The 12,639-nt window shown below is 37.8% G+C and overlaps 1 protein-coding gene across 3 annotated transcripts in view; it reads left to right on the top strand.

The window, feature by feature from the left end:
• The window catches only part of LOC111146649 (epithelial splicing regulatory protein 1), a 54,307-nt gene that overhangs the window by 19,014 nt on the left and 22,654 nt on the right, over positions 1 to 12,639 (top strand). For 2 of the 3 annotated variants that reach the window (XM_022502288.1, XM_022502286.1), the window contains exons 6-12: positions 43 to 97; positions 1,350 to 1,460; positions 1,574 to 1,706; positions 1,801 to 1,843; positions 3,841 to 4,142; positions 7,198 to 7,416; positions 9,590 to 9,776. In XM_022502288.1, coding sequence (XP_022357996.1) covers positions 43 to 97; positions 1,350 to 1,460; positions 1,574 to 1,706; positions 1,801 to 1,843; positions 3,841 to 4,142; positions 7,198 to 7,416; positions 9,590 to 9,776 — 1,050 coding nt within the window. Of the gene's footprint in view, positions 1 to 42; positions 98 to 1,349; positions 1,461 to 1,573; positions 1,707 to 1,800; positions 1,844 to 3,840; positions 4,143 to 7,197; positions 7,417 to 9,589; positions 9,789 to 12,639 lie in introns of all 3 variants that reach the window. The other variant, XM_022502287.1, reaches the window with a different exon arrangement.

Below are 12,639 nucleotides of genomic sequence, written 5' to 3'. Positions count from 1 at the left end.
CCCTAATAGCTAAAATGATGACTTCTGTGTTCTCATTTTTAGATCACAGGTTTTCAGATCCAGAGAGAGTAAATTACAAATTTGAAAGTGGCACTTGGTAAGTTATAGAGTGGTATTCCATTTGAGTCTTTTGTTTTATTCATATTGTGATACTTAACTCCCTTTGTATTTCAATAACTTCACTAAACCTTTTGGCTATCCATTGTTTAAATATTAGGTTATTTATAAAAGAAGGTTATATCTTAAAGTGAGCTTGGATGTTGGGGGTTAAACTTAATGAAACTTAATACTTGCACCTTCAGTCACTATGACCCTTAGGCATCCTGTCTGCTTATTTTCGCCTCTCTGAACTATTCATCCTCTCACAGGAAAACTTACAAAGGAAAAATCGTAGGCTTTAAGAGTTCACAAGATTTTTACTAAGATAATTTAAAGTATGTTCTGTCAGCTTCTACTTTAAAGCAAAGGAAATAAGTGGTAAGAAGTATGAAATGGTGGTATCTCTGTGATCACAGGTAGACCTGTTTGCTTGTAATCACTGCAGTGAATTCCTGAGACTGCCTGAAGTGAGCAGAAACTTCTGACTTCATTGCCCATAGAGAGACTTTGGATCTGTTTAGTTGGGGAGAAAGTGATTCATTTAGGAAGTGTCCTAGGACTTCTGGAAATAAGAATATGGGAGGAACAGAACATCAAAATATATAATATTAAATATAAATAATATGTTATATAAATATTAATATAAATATATAATGACGTCAAAATATATACTAGGTGATTTGCAAGTGACTCATTAAGGTGTGGGAACTCCTGTGAATTTCCATAAACACTCTGTGATGGCTCCCCTGTTTGATAGGGAAGATATTTTAATGGCAGAGTCCTGACTGCATGCATATATTCCTGACATGGGTTAATTGCCAGCTTTATGCATATCTTAAGTTTTGCTGTCAAACTGGATTTCAATTCCACTGGTATACTGGCCAGATCTGAGAATAAATATAAACCTTTCCTTCTTAGTTCTGGGAATTTACTGGCCGTCAGGGTATTGGGAGAACTTTGCCTCCTATGAGCTGATCCTGGGTCCTTTTGAGTGTATGCCCAGCAAGCAGCAGCTCAGCTGATGGATGGTTTGCTGAGTGACCTCAGCTTGGCTTTCTATAGTGAACTACCTAAAGAATAATTTGAACTGTGCCTAGGTAATCTTTGAGATTATGAAATAAATCAGGCAGTATTACAAGTCTGTCTGGATACCAAATGATACCTTATATGTAACTAGGAAAGTGGTAGCTTGGAATAGGTCAGATCCTCTAAGGCTAATGAGGCAACATGAAGTTTTGCTTGACCCACAGCAGCAAGATGGAGCTTATTGATGACAACACCATAGTCCGTGCGCGGGGTTTACCATGGCAGTCTTCAGATCAAGATATTGCAAGATTCTTCAAAGGACTCAACATTGCCAAGTTGGTTTTCTTTAATCTCTATTTTACTTAGTAATCCCAAAGGGATAATGGGTGTCCTATCATTTTTCCTCACTGTACTTTTTTTCCCCCACTGCTATCTGTCCTTTTCAAAGGGGAGGTGCAGCACTTTGTCTGAATGCCCAGGGTCGAAGGAATGGAGAAGCTCTGGTTAGGTTTGTAAGCGAGGAACACAGGGATCTAGCATTACAGAGGCACAAACATCACATGGGGACCCGGTACATTGAGGTATGTCCTCACACCCTGAGATCCTTGACATCTTGAATGAGTATTCATGTTGGAAGGCTCAGAAACTGTACTTACTTTCTCTTTCTTTTCTTAGGTTTACAAAGCAACAGGTGAAGATTTTCTTAAAATTGCTGGTGGTGAGTGCTTTTTATATAATGCAGCTTAAGAAGAATCTGAAATGTATTTATATACCAGGGTAGATAAGTAGGGTGTGAATAATTTTTATTACCTAAAGAAACATAGGAGTTGACTTTTTAATTAAAAAAAAAAAGTATGTATATCTATACATATGTGTGTGTGTGTGTGTGTGTGTATGTATATATATATATATATATATATATATATATATATATATATAACCGTACAAAGGTGAAAGGGTCCTTTAAAATCATGTACAATGGGAGAGAGTAGTTCTTGAAAGAAGTTAAATTGTCTGAAAACTACTTTCAAACAGCCTCACCAGCGTACTTGGAATTGTTGGCTATGTGCTTGTAGGTTTTCTCTCAAGCTTCTGTAACTCCTCATTCAATGGCCAGGAACACAGTAGTTTTCTGGCTCTAACATATTTGAGTACATAGTGTTTGCAGTAATAAGGTCAGAAAAAAATGGGACCAGATACTGTTTTTATCTCATTATTGAGTGATTTGTTACTTTAAAACCTATAAGGAACAGATGCATAATAAATGTTGATTATGGTTTGAAAGGTTTTTTTTGTACACATAAAACTATCTTGTAAGTTTCTATTGCTGTTATACAGCTTTTTAGTATATTATGAATATTTTCCCATGTAACCAAATTTTCTTAAATGTTAATTAATATACAGTATTATGTCTCATACATTTTTTAAACACCCTGTTGGACATTTATAACTCATTTCCAATTTTTCACCCTAAATATGTTGCAGTGAATATTCTTGTATTTCTGTAAGTGCCACTCATTAAGATAACTCTAAAATTAGGATAGCTAAATCTAAGAATGCAGGTAGACCTTCTAAGAGACTTTTGAAAATATACTATTGCCAAATATATGCTAGGGTGACTTTCACCTTCACTGTAGAGAACATTTGTATCTTGGTAATACATAGCCCTGGTTAAAATCCCTGGAACTGTTGAATTTGTAGCAAAAACATCTTGTTTGCACAATTTGCTGGTATATTTCCGTTTTGACACTTAATTCGTTAGATATGAAGGCTTCCAAATTTTTACAGCTTCAAGATTGCTTCCAAAATCATAAAGTGATGTTTGATATTGGTTGGGGATGAAATATATTTGGAGTTGCTGTGGTTCTGAGGTTCCATGATAGATGGCAAAGTCAACTCCTGCATTAATCCTGGGATTTCATAGTATGTGGGTAGTATGAGAGTTTGCTTCTTGAAGGAAAATGTTACAGGGGCATCTGGCTGGCTCAGTAGGTAAAACATGCAACTCTTGATCTAGGGTTTGTGAGTTCAAGCCCCATGTTAGCGATAAAGCTACTTAAAAATAATAAAGGAAAATGTTGAGTATATGAGCTTGAAGGATATGCTTCTGAATATTTGCTACGTGGCAATATTATACAAAATGCTTGATGATAGAATGGTAATGAATCTCAAAACTGGCTGCCGTGTTCATTATACTCCCCTTACGTTTGAAACTTTCTTAATAAAAAGTAATCAGGAAAATAATAAATTGCCAAAGTGCTTTGTGTGTAGTAACTTATCATAAATCTATGAGGTAGGTAGTTTTACTCCCATTTTACAGATGAGGACACTAAAATATAGAGGTTAAACTTGACTAAAGTCATAGCCTAGTAAATGGCAAAGTCAAGATTGGACCCAGGCATTCTCGGTCCTTGACCTGTGCTCTTACCTAGCATGGTGATTTACTGCCTCTCCATAATAAGAGTACAGTGATTGGTCCATGATTTAATTGTCTGGCCACCTTCCCAAGTTAGGTGTTTTATGAAATTATGGGGGGCCGGGGTTCGAATTTGTGTGGAGAGAAATCTGATTCCTGGAATGTTTTCGTGAATTCAGTGGGAGTATGAGTTTTAATGATAAACTCAAGACATTGCCAAGAATTTTACCATTTTATGCTGGGTGAAGTTGATGTCTTAACCATTTCTCCCCATGCTTCCTGGTATTTGTGTTCCCTAGGTACATCCAATGAGGTAGCCCAGTTTCTCTCCAAGGAAAATCAAGTCATTGTCCGCATGCGGGGGCTCCCTTTCACAGCCACAGCAGATGAAGTGGTGGCCTTCTTTGGACAGCATTGCCCCATTACTGGGGGGAAGGAAGGCATCCTCTTTGTTACTTACCCAGATGGTAGGCCAACAGGGGATGCTTTTGTCCTCTTTGCCTGTGAAGAATATGCACAGAATGCATTGAGGAAGCATAAGGACTTGTTGGGTAAAAGATACATTGAACTCTTCAGGAGCACAGCAGCTGAAGTACAGCAGGTTGGTTTTTAAGCGCATTTTGGTGGCTCTGGGTGATTTTCTGTTTATTTCCAAGAACAACCCTACATTATGGTGTTAAAGAATACAGAAAGTATAGGTGCATTTAGAAAAAATTCATTCTATGATTAGAAGATAGCCACTGTTATTTTCTATGCATCCAGAGAAAATGTGTTTGTTTTTATGTAATTAGGCTGTTACTATAGATACATTTTATATTTTTTTAAAACAATGTATCTTGCAAGTTTAACCATGTCTAAAAAATTTCATTTTTAATGTTACGTACATAATTTACTGAGAAATTCTATTATACATTTAAATTGGCCTTTTTTCATCTATAAGAAATTTCTAGATAAACATGCTTATGAAACTCTCAATTTCTGATTGAGTCTTTAGAACTGGATGGAGTGAGCTTTTAAGGTTTTTGATATCTTAGCAAAGTTATTTCCCAAAAGGCCTGATCAGTTCTATACTGCTGGTAATGGTATAAAGTGTCCTTTTGTCCTGTTACTCTCTCAGAATTCAGAAATGTTTTTGAGGCACAGGTGGGACAATCAGTTGGCCCAAAATGATCCAGACATAAAGCCATCTGTAGGGTTTCAAGCCTTTTGGCTATTCTTGACTTACCAGCTGAAGGGCCTTTAAGGTTCTACATTTTTCTTTTGTATCTGAAATCATGCAGTCTGCTTCACATGTGGCTCTTCCAGCTTAATCTGTTTGGGTCCCCTAGTAGAATAGAGCAACTTTAATGATACATTTCATTTTTTAAAAGCAGTTTAGGACACTGACTTGACTATCATTCCTATGAGTTCATAAAATGATTTTGTTTATCTTCTTTCTGCAAAGCTCATTGTGTATTGTGATTTGAAACAATTGCTCAGAGTTGAAAAGAATCTCTCACCTGGTAGGATACCGACATGATTTTTATACCTTGAATAAACATACATGACATTTTAAGCTAGTTCTGCATCCTGATGTACTAGTGCTCTTGAACCCTAAACTGTGAATGTACGTAACATTAACTAGAATTTAAACAATTCTGTACCTTGTTGAAAATGAGTATCATATGGGTATCTGGGTGGCTGAGTTGGTTGGATGACTGCCTTCGGCTCAGGTCATGATCCTGGAGTCCCGGGATAGAGTCCCACATCAGGTACCCTGCTCAGTGGAGAGTCTGCTTCTCCCTCTGACCCTCTCCCCTCTCATGCTTTCTCTCTCATTCTCTCTCTCTGAAATAAATAAAATCTTTAAAAAAATGAGTATCATAAATTCTGAATTTCTAAAATATGCTAAACATGCTTGAGGCTTCAAACATTAAACACATCAGTGCCAAACCAGAGGAGAGGAAAATAAAATCTTAGATCTTTAACTGGAAGAACAGTTTTATGGAGACTTGGCCCAGAACAGACTACTTGAGGGCCTTGGCTACTGTGTTTTGATTTGGTTTAGGTATAGCATATGCTGCCGCTATGTGACTTCACCGCAGTGAGGTTTGGGTGATAGATGAACTCCCATTCCAGCCCCCATCCTACTGATTTATTTAAGAAATGCTGAATCACATGCTCTACACTGTCATCTTTTTGTTCCTAATAATCATTTCATTCTATAACTCCTGCTCATATCCTATTTGGCAGGTATTGGAAGGTGCTTGACCATTTCTGTGCTGTTTGTCTATAGCAACACTTATTTTCCGTTCCATGTTCATTCCATAATGTTTGTGCTGTGTCTGGATTATTTATATAATTTTAAAAAAAAAATCTTGCTGTCTCTTAGGTTTCTTTGGCTGTGTTATATTTGTTCTTTGATTTCTGTTACCTCTTACTTAGCAACTGAACAGGGTGGGAGTGAGGAAATTAGGGCAGTTTGGGGGCAGGGTTTTGATTCTGTATTTTCAGTTTATGGCATGATTAAGGTTACAGAAGTAAGTTCAGAAAACTTAGGGTTGTCATACATGCTGTTTGCACAAGGACCTCCTAGTAGTATAAACTGGTAGGTATGTTCTACACTACGGCAAAAGTAGACCGGAACCTTATATATATTTTTTAAAGATTTATTTGAGAGAAAGAATGAGTATGAATGAGGGCGGGGGGGGGGGCGCAAAGGAAGAGGGAGAAGGAGAGCCCTCCCTCATCCCCTATGTAGGGCTCAATCCCAGGACTCTGGGATCATGACCTGAGCCAAAGGCAGACACTTAACCAGTTGAGCCACCCAGGTGCCCCTTTATAATTTTTTCAATTTTTTTTTTATAAAAATAGACCAGAAATTTATAATAGAGTTTTGCCTGGGAGTAATCTTTTCTCCTAAGTATACCGAACCTCTCATTTTCAAGATAGTGGAATTCCAGGACTTTAAAAAACAAAACAAAACAAAACAAAACAGTCAAATTGCTCTGTCTTTCCACTATCTCAAATTCACATCAAGACTGATTATTCTGTGGTCACCAAATAGTTTTTTTCATTCTTACATTACCAACCATTCAGTCTTGGGCTTTATACATTGTTATAAATGTAGCATTGTATTCTAGTATAATCCAGAGTCACTGTTTGACCTGTGGTTCCTTTACAGTGTCATTCTCTTGCTTGGGTTTGGAGGTAGAATGTGATAACAATATTCAGGGGAAACACCGTGCTTCTTGAGATGAAATCTAATAGATTGCTACAAAAGTTCACATTTAGCCATATGTCTGGAGGGTTACACAAGCAGCATACTTCTCAGGATATTTGTCCTGAGACCGTGAGATGCTTGTCCAGTAGACCAGTCCTTGATCGGAGCTCATTGTATTGTGTGTGGCATGTGCCTCAGGCTGCAGTTGACAAAAGCGGGGGGTCTCCTTCCCCCACTGAACAGTAGGAAACCCTTTCCCCATAGGAGCGTCTCAAGCTTGAATATGCTTATGAATTACCTGGGGCTCTTGTTAAAATGCAGGTTCACGTTTCCTAGGTCTGGGTCAGAACTGAGACATTGCATGTCTAACAAGCTCCACAGTGCTGTGTTCTGGTTTGCAGATTGCTTCGGAGGAGCAGGGCTCTAAATCACTTCTCTTTTCCTTCGAGTGCAGGTCCTGAATCGGTTCTCCTCGGCCCCTCTTATTCCACTTCCAACCCCTCCCATTATTCCAGTACTACCTCAGCAATTTGTGCCCCCTACAAATGTTAGAGACTGTATACGCCTTCGAGGTCTTCCCTATGCGGCCACAATTGAGGACATCCTGGACTTTCTGGGGGAGTTTTCCACAGATATTCGAACTCATGGGGTTCACATGGTATTGAATCACCAGGTAAGGAGTAATTTACTAGAAAACTGATTTGCTTGTTCTGAGGGGCAAAGGCCCTCTTCCAGTTTAAAAAGGAGAAAAAAAATGTACAGATATTTGTCAGTGGTATCCTAAGGAATACCTTTCCTTAAAGGAAAGCTTTAACTGTAGATGCCTGAGGTCTTTCAGATGAATGCTGAAAGAAAAGAGTGCTATCATCGGCGTGATAATTTAAATTCAGCTCTGATTGCACCATCACTTGTATCCACCAGGTTCTCTGTAGTCTCAGGAACGATACAAACACATTATCTGTCTAATACGACATTTTTACTGTTGCACCCACTGAGCTTTGCTGTTGTAGCTTGAAAGTGATTTTAGACCATATATAAACCAAAGAGCGTGTCTGTGGTCCAGAGTCTTTTTTACTTATAGATTGGTTAGAACTCGCTTATATTATATATATGACATTAAGTGATATTTAGTAGAGTACAGACTTAGTTAGGATTTGTATCTGTACCACCTGAAACAGTAGGTGATCATAACAGATGCTCGAACGTGTTAATGAATTGTTGGGAAGCCTCCATCAAGGGAGAACCAAATTCTAATGGTATACAAGTATGTATTCTAAGCGTATAAAAAGTAGCTCTGTCTTGGTGTCTCCTGATTTTTGGTTAAATGAAATCAATCCTATTACTTGCTAAATAAGTCACCAGCATTGTATGCTGTGGTGAGCGGACAAGAATTTTTAAAAACCTGTAAACCACAGTGAGTCCAATTAAAATTTTGGAACTCTTAAAAGCAAGGTTGCATTAATTTTTAAAAGTTTTCTCTGAGCGTTATGGGTTAGATATAGGTGTGTATTGAAAATACCAACATTTTTCTAAATTACTAGTCTGGGTATGAGGAACCAGCAAACCTCCTGAGTCCCTGGCTTGGTTTTCCACACCAGCACATGCTCGTTCTAACTCTCATGTCAGTATTAAACTCTGCAACTTTTAATCTATGTACCCTCTCAGCATGCTTCACTGGTGGGAGTCCTTTTGAATAAAACTTCCCTACAATTCAGCATTGCCAGGAAATTGTTTGGTTTCTCTTTGAGCACCATTTCTAATAATCTAGGGGCTATTTTTGTTCTTTGATTAACCACAGTGGACATATTTGCCTGTTATTGACCCACGTGACCTATTGTGATTGCATTTGGGAGAAATACTTCTTGAATGATGGACGAGCTTTTAGCTACCTTGAAGATGTTAGGTTTCCATCTTGGATTGGGTTTCCCTGGTATCCCTGATTTCCCTGGTATGGTAACTCTTATGGTAACTTGCATGGTTATAATTTGCACAAAATAGTCCCTTAGAGACTTTTAAAGAAATCCATAAAAAAAGGAAAGGAGTCTTAAAAGCTGATCATGTCTTTTTCTCCCCCATAAAATGTCCATGTTAAAGAAAACCAACATGTTCTGATTCTGTGAAACAGAGGTCTGTCAGCTTGGTTTTAAACAGGATTTTTAGCAAGCAATTAGTAATAGAGGAAATGTCTATAAACACCTGTCTGGCCAAGGTTTAAGGTGGAGGTGCCAGGGAAGAGGTGAGAGGAGGACTCCTAAGCAAGGCTGATGATACAGCTTTCACCTACCCTCACTGTGCTTTGCAGTTCCCATTTCCTTCTCCCTCTTCTCTGTTCCTACACCCACATTCCAATCTAGGCTTTAGGGAGAAGGGAAAGGGATCTTATAGGTCAGTGATGGACAGCTGAGAGCCAACACAGAACACTGGTTTATTCAGCTTCATGTAGGAGCATACATAAAACTCTTATCCTGGTGTTCCTACTTGTCAATCAAATAAAATTTAATTGGATTTTTCAGAAGGTCAAAACCCAATCTACAGTCCTATACTTTGAAACCAGTTCTAAGGAGACCCTTTCAAAACCCTGTAAATCTGATACTAATTAGCAGAAATGAGAAAGGATTGTTTTCAGCTATGAGCTCTCAAAACTCTCTCCAGAGTTTTGTGGGCGGTTCTGGTGATTAGGTGATAAAATGCAAGTTAGATATCCGTAGACTACACTTGTCACCCAGATTTTGTGGCTAAAATGTCTGTACTGTGGGTGATTGTCACTTTGCATGTTTTGTAAGCAACCATTTCCTTGTTGAAGGAGACAGTCTCCTTTTGTTTTTATTCTTCCCCCACACGCTCAGGGCCGCCCATCAGGAGATGCCTTTATCCAGATGAAGTCTGCGGACAGAGCATTTATGGCTGCACAGAAGTGTCATAAAAAAACCATGAAGGACAGATATGTTGAAGTCTTTCAGTGTTCAGCTGAGGAGATGAACTTTGTGTTAATGGGGGGCACTTTAAATCGAAATGGCTTATCCCCACCGCCATGTAAGTTACCATGTAAGTTTTTCTTGGGTCTTGGCGCTCTTCTACGCTGTATGCTGGTAGGTGCTTAAGCTGCTTTCATAACTTTCTGTGCCCCTGGTTCTTTCTCAGGCAGGTGAGGGGTTATATAAGGCTTTCCCATCTGAAATCGGTAGTATCTGGTAATCATTTAAGACCTTGGTTGTGGACACCCATAATTAGAGATGCTACGAATACCTCCTTTCAAATTATATTCTTGCTTTTCCAGTGATAAGCACTTGATTTCTGAAGCTTAGTGTGCTCAAGATAAGCACTGACTCTGGGAGGCAACCTGGCTATGTAGATATTTTAATACGCATTTAAAGGTAAAATAAGTATGGCTAGATCATTTTTCTTTTACTTTTTTTTTTTTTTTTTTTTTTGGGGTGGGTTTTTTTTTTTTTTTTTTTTTTTTTTTTTTTTTTTTTGGAAGGGTGGTTTGCTATCCATTTTGCATTTTTAATTTTTTGAGCATTAAGTATTTCTTTGGAGAGGACAATCTGGGGAGCACTTCTTTTGTTCTCCAGGATATCTTGAAAGAGCTAGTTAGTAATAAAATACAAATGCGTAAATAAATTAGCCAAAGTTTCCATTGGATCGCAGGATCAGTGCTTAATTTCAAGCCATGCTCTTGCTCACTGGCACCTGGGTGCAAGCCATCTGGAATCCTGTGTGAGAGGAATAAGCCCTTTAGTCTGGACACCATGTTGTGGTTTGTGACTAAGGAACATTTGTGGATCTGATGTTAAAACTTGAATCTTTTTGACACAATTTTCACTTTTGAGTAAGACATACCTTGTTAGGAGCAATGCTGGGTATGTTTAAAGAATGTAGCACTTGGGATATAGTCCAAAGATAATGGAGAAAGCTAACTGGATTATGTATTTGATCCCAATAAAATGGAGTGTGTTAGGACATCACTTTCTGTAAAGAGGGATCTATAGCAATAAAACTATTTGATAAAGTATTTTTCATATAGAACATTCAGTGGGGCTTAATCCTTTTTTTTTCCCCTTGGACTTCCTAGGTGCTAATAATTCCATTCATCTGCTGCTTGCTGTTGGTGAATATCTAAGAGTTTATGACTAATGAATGTCAAGTTCTGGAAACTTATGATTGGGTTTAAGTGGTGTCTTAGAGTGATCTTAGTCCTATGTATTCTGTCCATAAACAACTGATAATATCAGTAACATTTATGATTCCCTTGAGTGATAATCTTATCAAGCATTGTGAGAAAAGGGAATTTCTTCATGCTGTGTAAGCTAAATTATTCTGCTATGGTATTCTTTTACCTCTGTCTCTTCCTGGTGAAAACTGATCATTACAGACTTTCTTCACAAGACTTTCATTTTTTTCCCCTTTCCTCTCACAAACCCTAAGGTAATAGAAAAAACTTAAAATGCTTTTCCACACAAAAATAGATGTCCATGTATTTTAATATCCCCCAAAAATCTTAACCAAAATTGACTGCTTGCTATTTTAGCAGAAGAATTCACTCATTTAAAAAAAAGTCAGAATTCCAGTTGACACATGTTAATATTATGTGTATTTAACTGGACTTTTTTTTTTTTTTAACCTATGAACTCACTTGAGGTGATTTCCCATTTTTACAGCAACCAAAAAACTTAGAGAAATTGCATATTTAATCTACTCTCAACAACTAAAAAAGTTAAAAGAGCGATAACTTAATCCCCCCTGAGGAGTTTCTTATTAAATCTGGGAAAGAAATGCTGCTGTAGTCTCAGTGTTTTTAAAAGTTTTAAACTTTGTTTATTGAAATTTTAACTTTTTCAAAAAGTTGAACATTTGAAGGTAAACTCTACTTTTCTAAAGTAATCCACAAATATATACATCTGATTCTTTAAGAGTATAAGAATAGCTGTCCTTTCATTTGAGGAGTATCCAAACGTGGGCAGCCTAATCTATTATCAAAAATTTCAACCTTTCTTTATATTGTCCTGTAACAAATTACTTGATAGTTTTAAAAGCAAGGTACAGGCATAGGCTTTATAATTTTCTGTATGACTTAGGTGCCTCAGTTTGCTCTGCTTGCCCTTTTGTGGAGTCTTTAAGCTCAGGAATTTTCATTTTAAAACTTATCTGCATTAAGTATCAAACATGCAGCACAGTTTTTGGTGAATTTGGTGAATTATGAAGGAGATAACCTAAAAGTTGAATATGAGATTGCTGTGTTGGTCTTTGGTTTATGTAGCCCTGTGCAGCAGACTCTCTCACTCATCTCCATACATATGTAGAAACTCCTAAGAAACACACGAGACAGTAGAGATTTTCCTATGAAAAGGTATCCCTTGGGCCTCTGCTATTTGCAAAATATATTAGATAGTTCTAGGTAAAAAAATTGAAGAATTCGGGGCGCCTGGGTGGCTCAGTGGGTTAAAGCCTCTGCCTTTGGCTCAGGTCATGATCCCAGGGTCCTGGGATCAAGCCCCACATCGGGCTCTCTGCTTGGCGGGGAGCCTGCTTCCCCCTCTCTCTGACTGCCTCTCTGCCTACTTGTAATCTCTGTCTGTAAAATAAATAAATAAAATCTTTAAAAAAAAAAATTGAAGAATTCTAAATTCAGGCAACCATTCTGTTATCTGTTCTGTTCTGTTGAACGCAGATGGCCTGGAAAGTTGTGTTCATCCCATGTGTTATAGCTATTGAGCAGTAACTAGTATGACTTAAAGAGTTATGGGGCCTGGAAGATGTTGAATAACTAGAAGATAATAGAATTTCATCCTTTCTGTTTTCTCTTCAACCGCAGTCAGCTTTTTATCAGCCGACTTTCAGGAAGGCTTGAGCATGTTTTTCTTTAGTTATTTTTCAGGCTGGGTAGTGGGGTTTT

Source organism: Enhydra lutris, unplaced genomic scaffold (genome assembly GCF_002288905.1).
Source record: "Enhydra lutris kenyoni isolate GAN:26980312 unplaced genomic scaffold, ASM228890v2 scaffoldscaffold14, whole genome shotgun sequence".
NCBI lineage: Eukaryota > Metazoa > Chordata > Mammalia > Carnivora > Mustelidae > Enhydra > Enhydra lutris.
The sequence above is the reverse complement of the archived record's forward strand: the minus strand, read 5'-3'. Positions and strand labels throughout refer to the sequence as shown.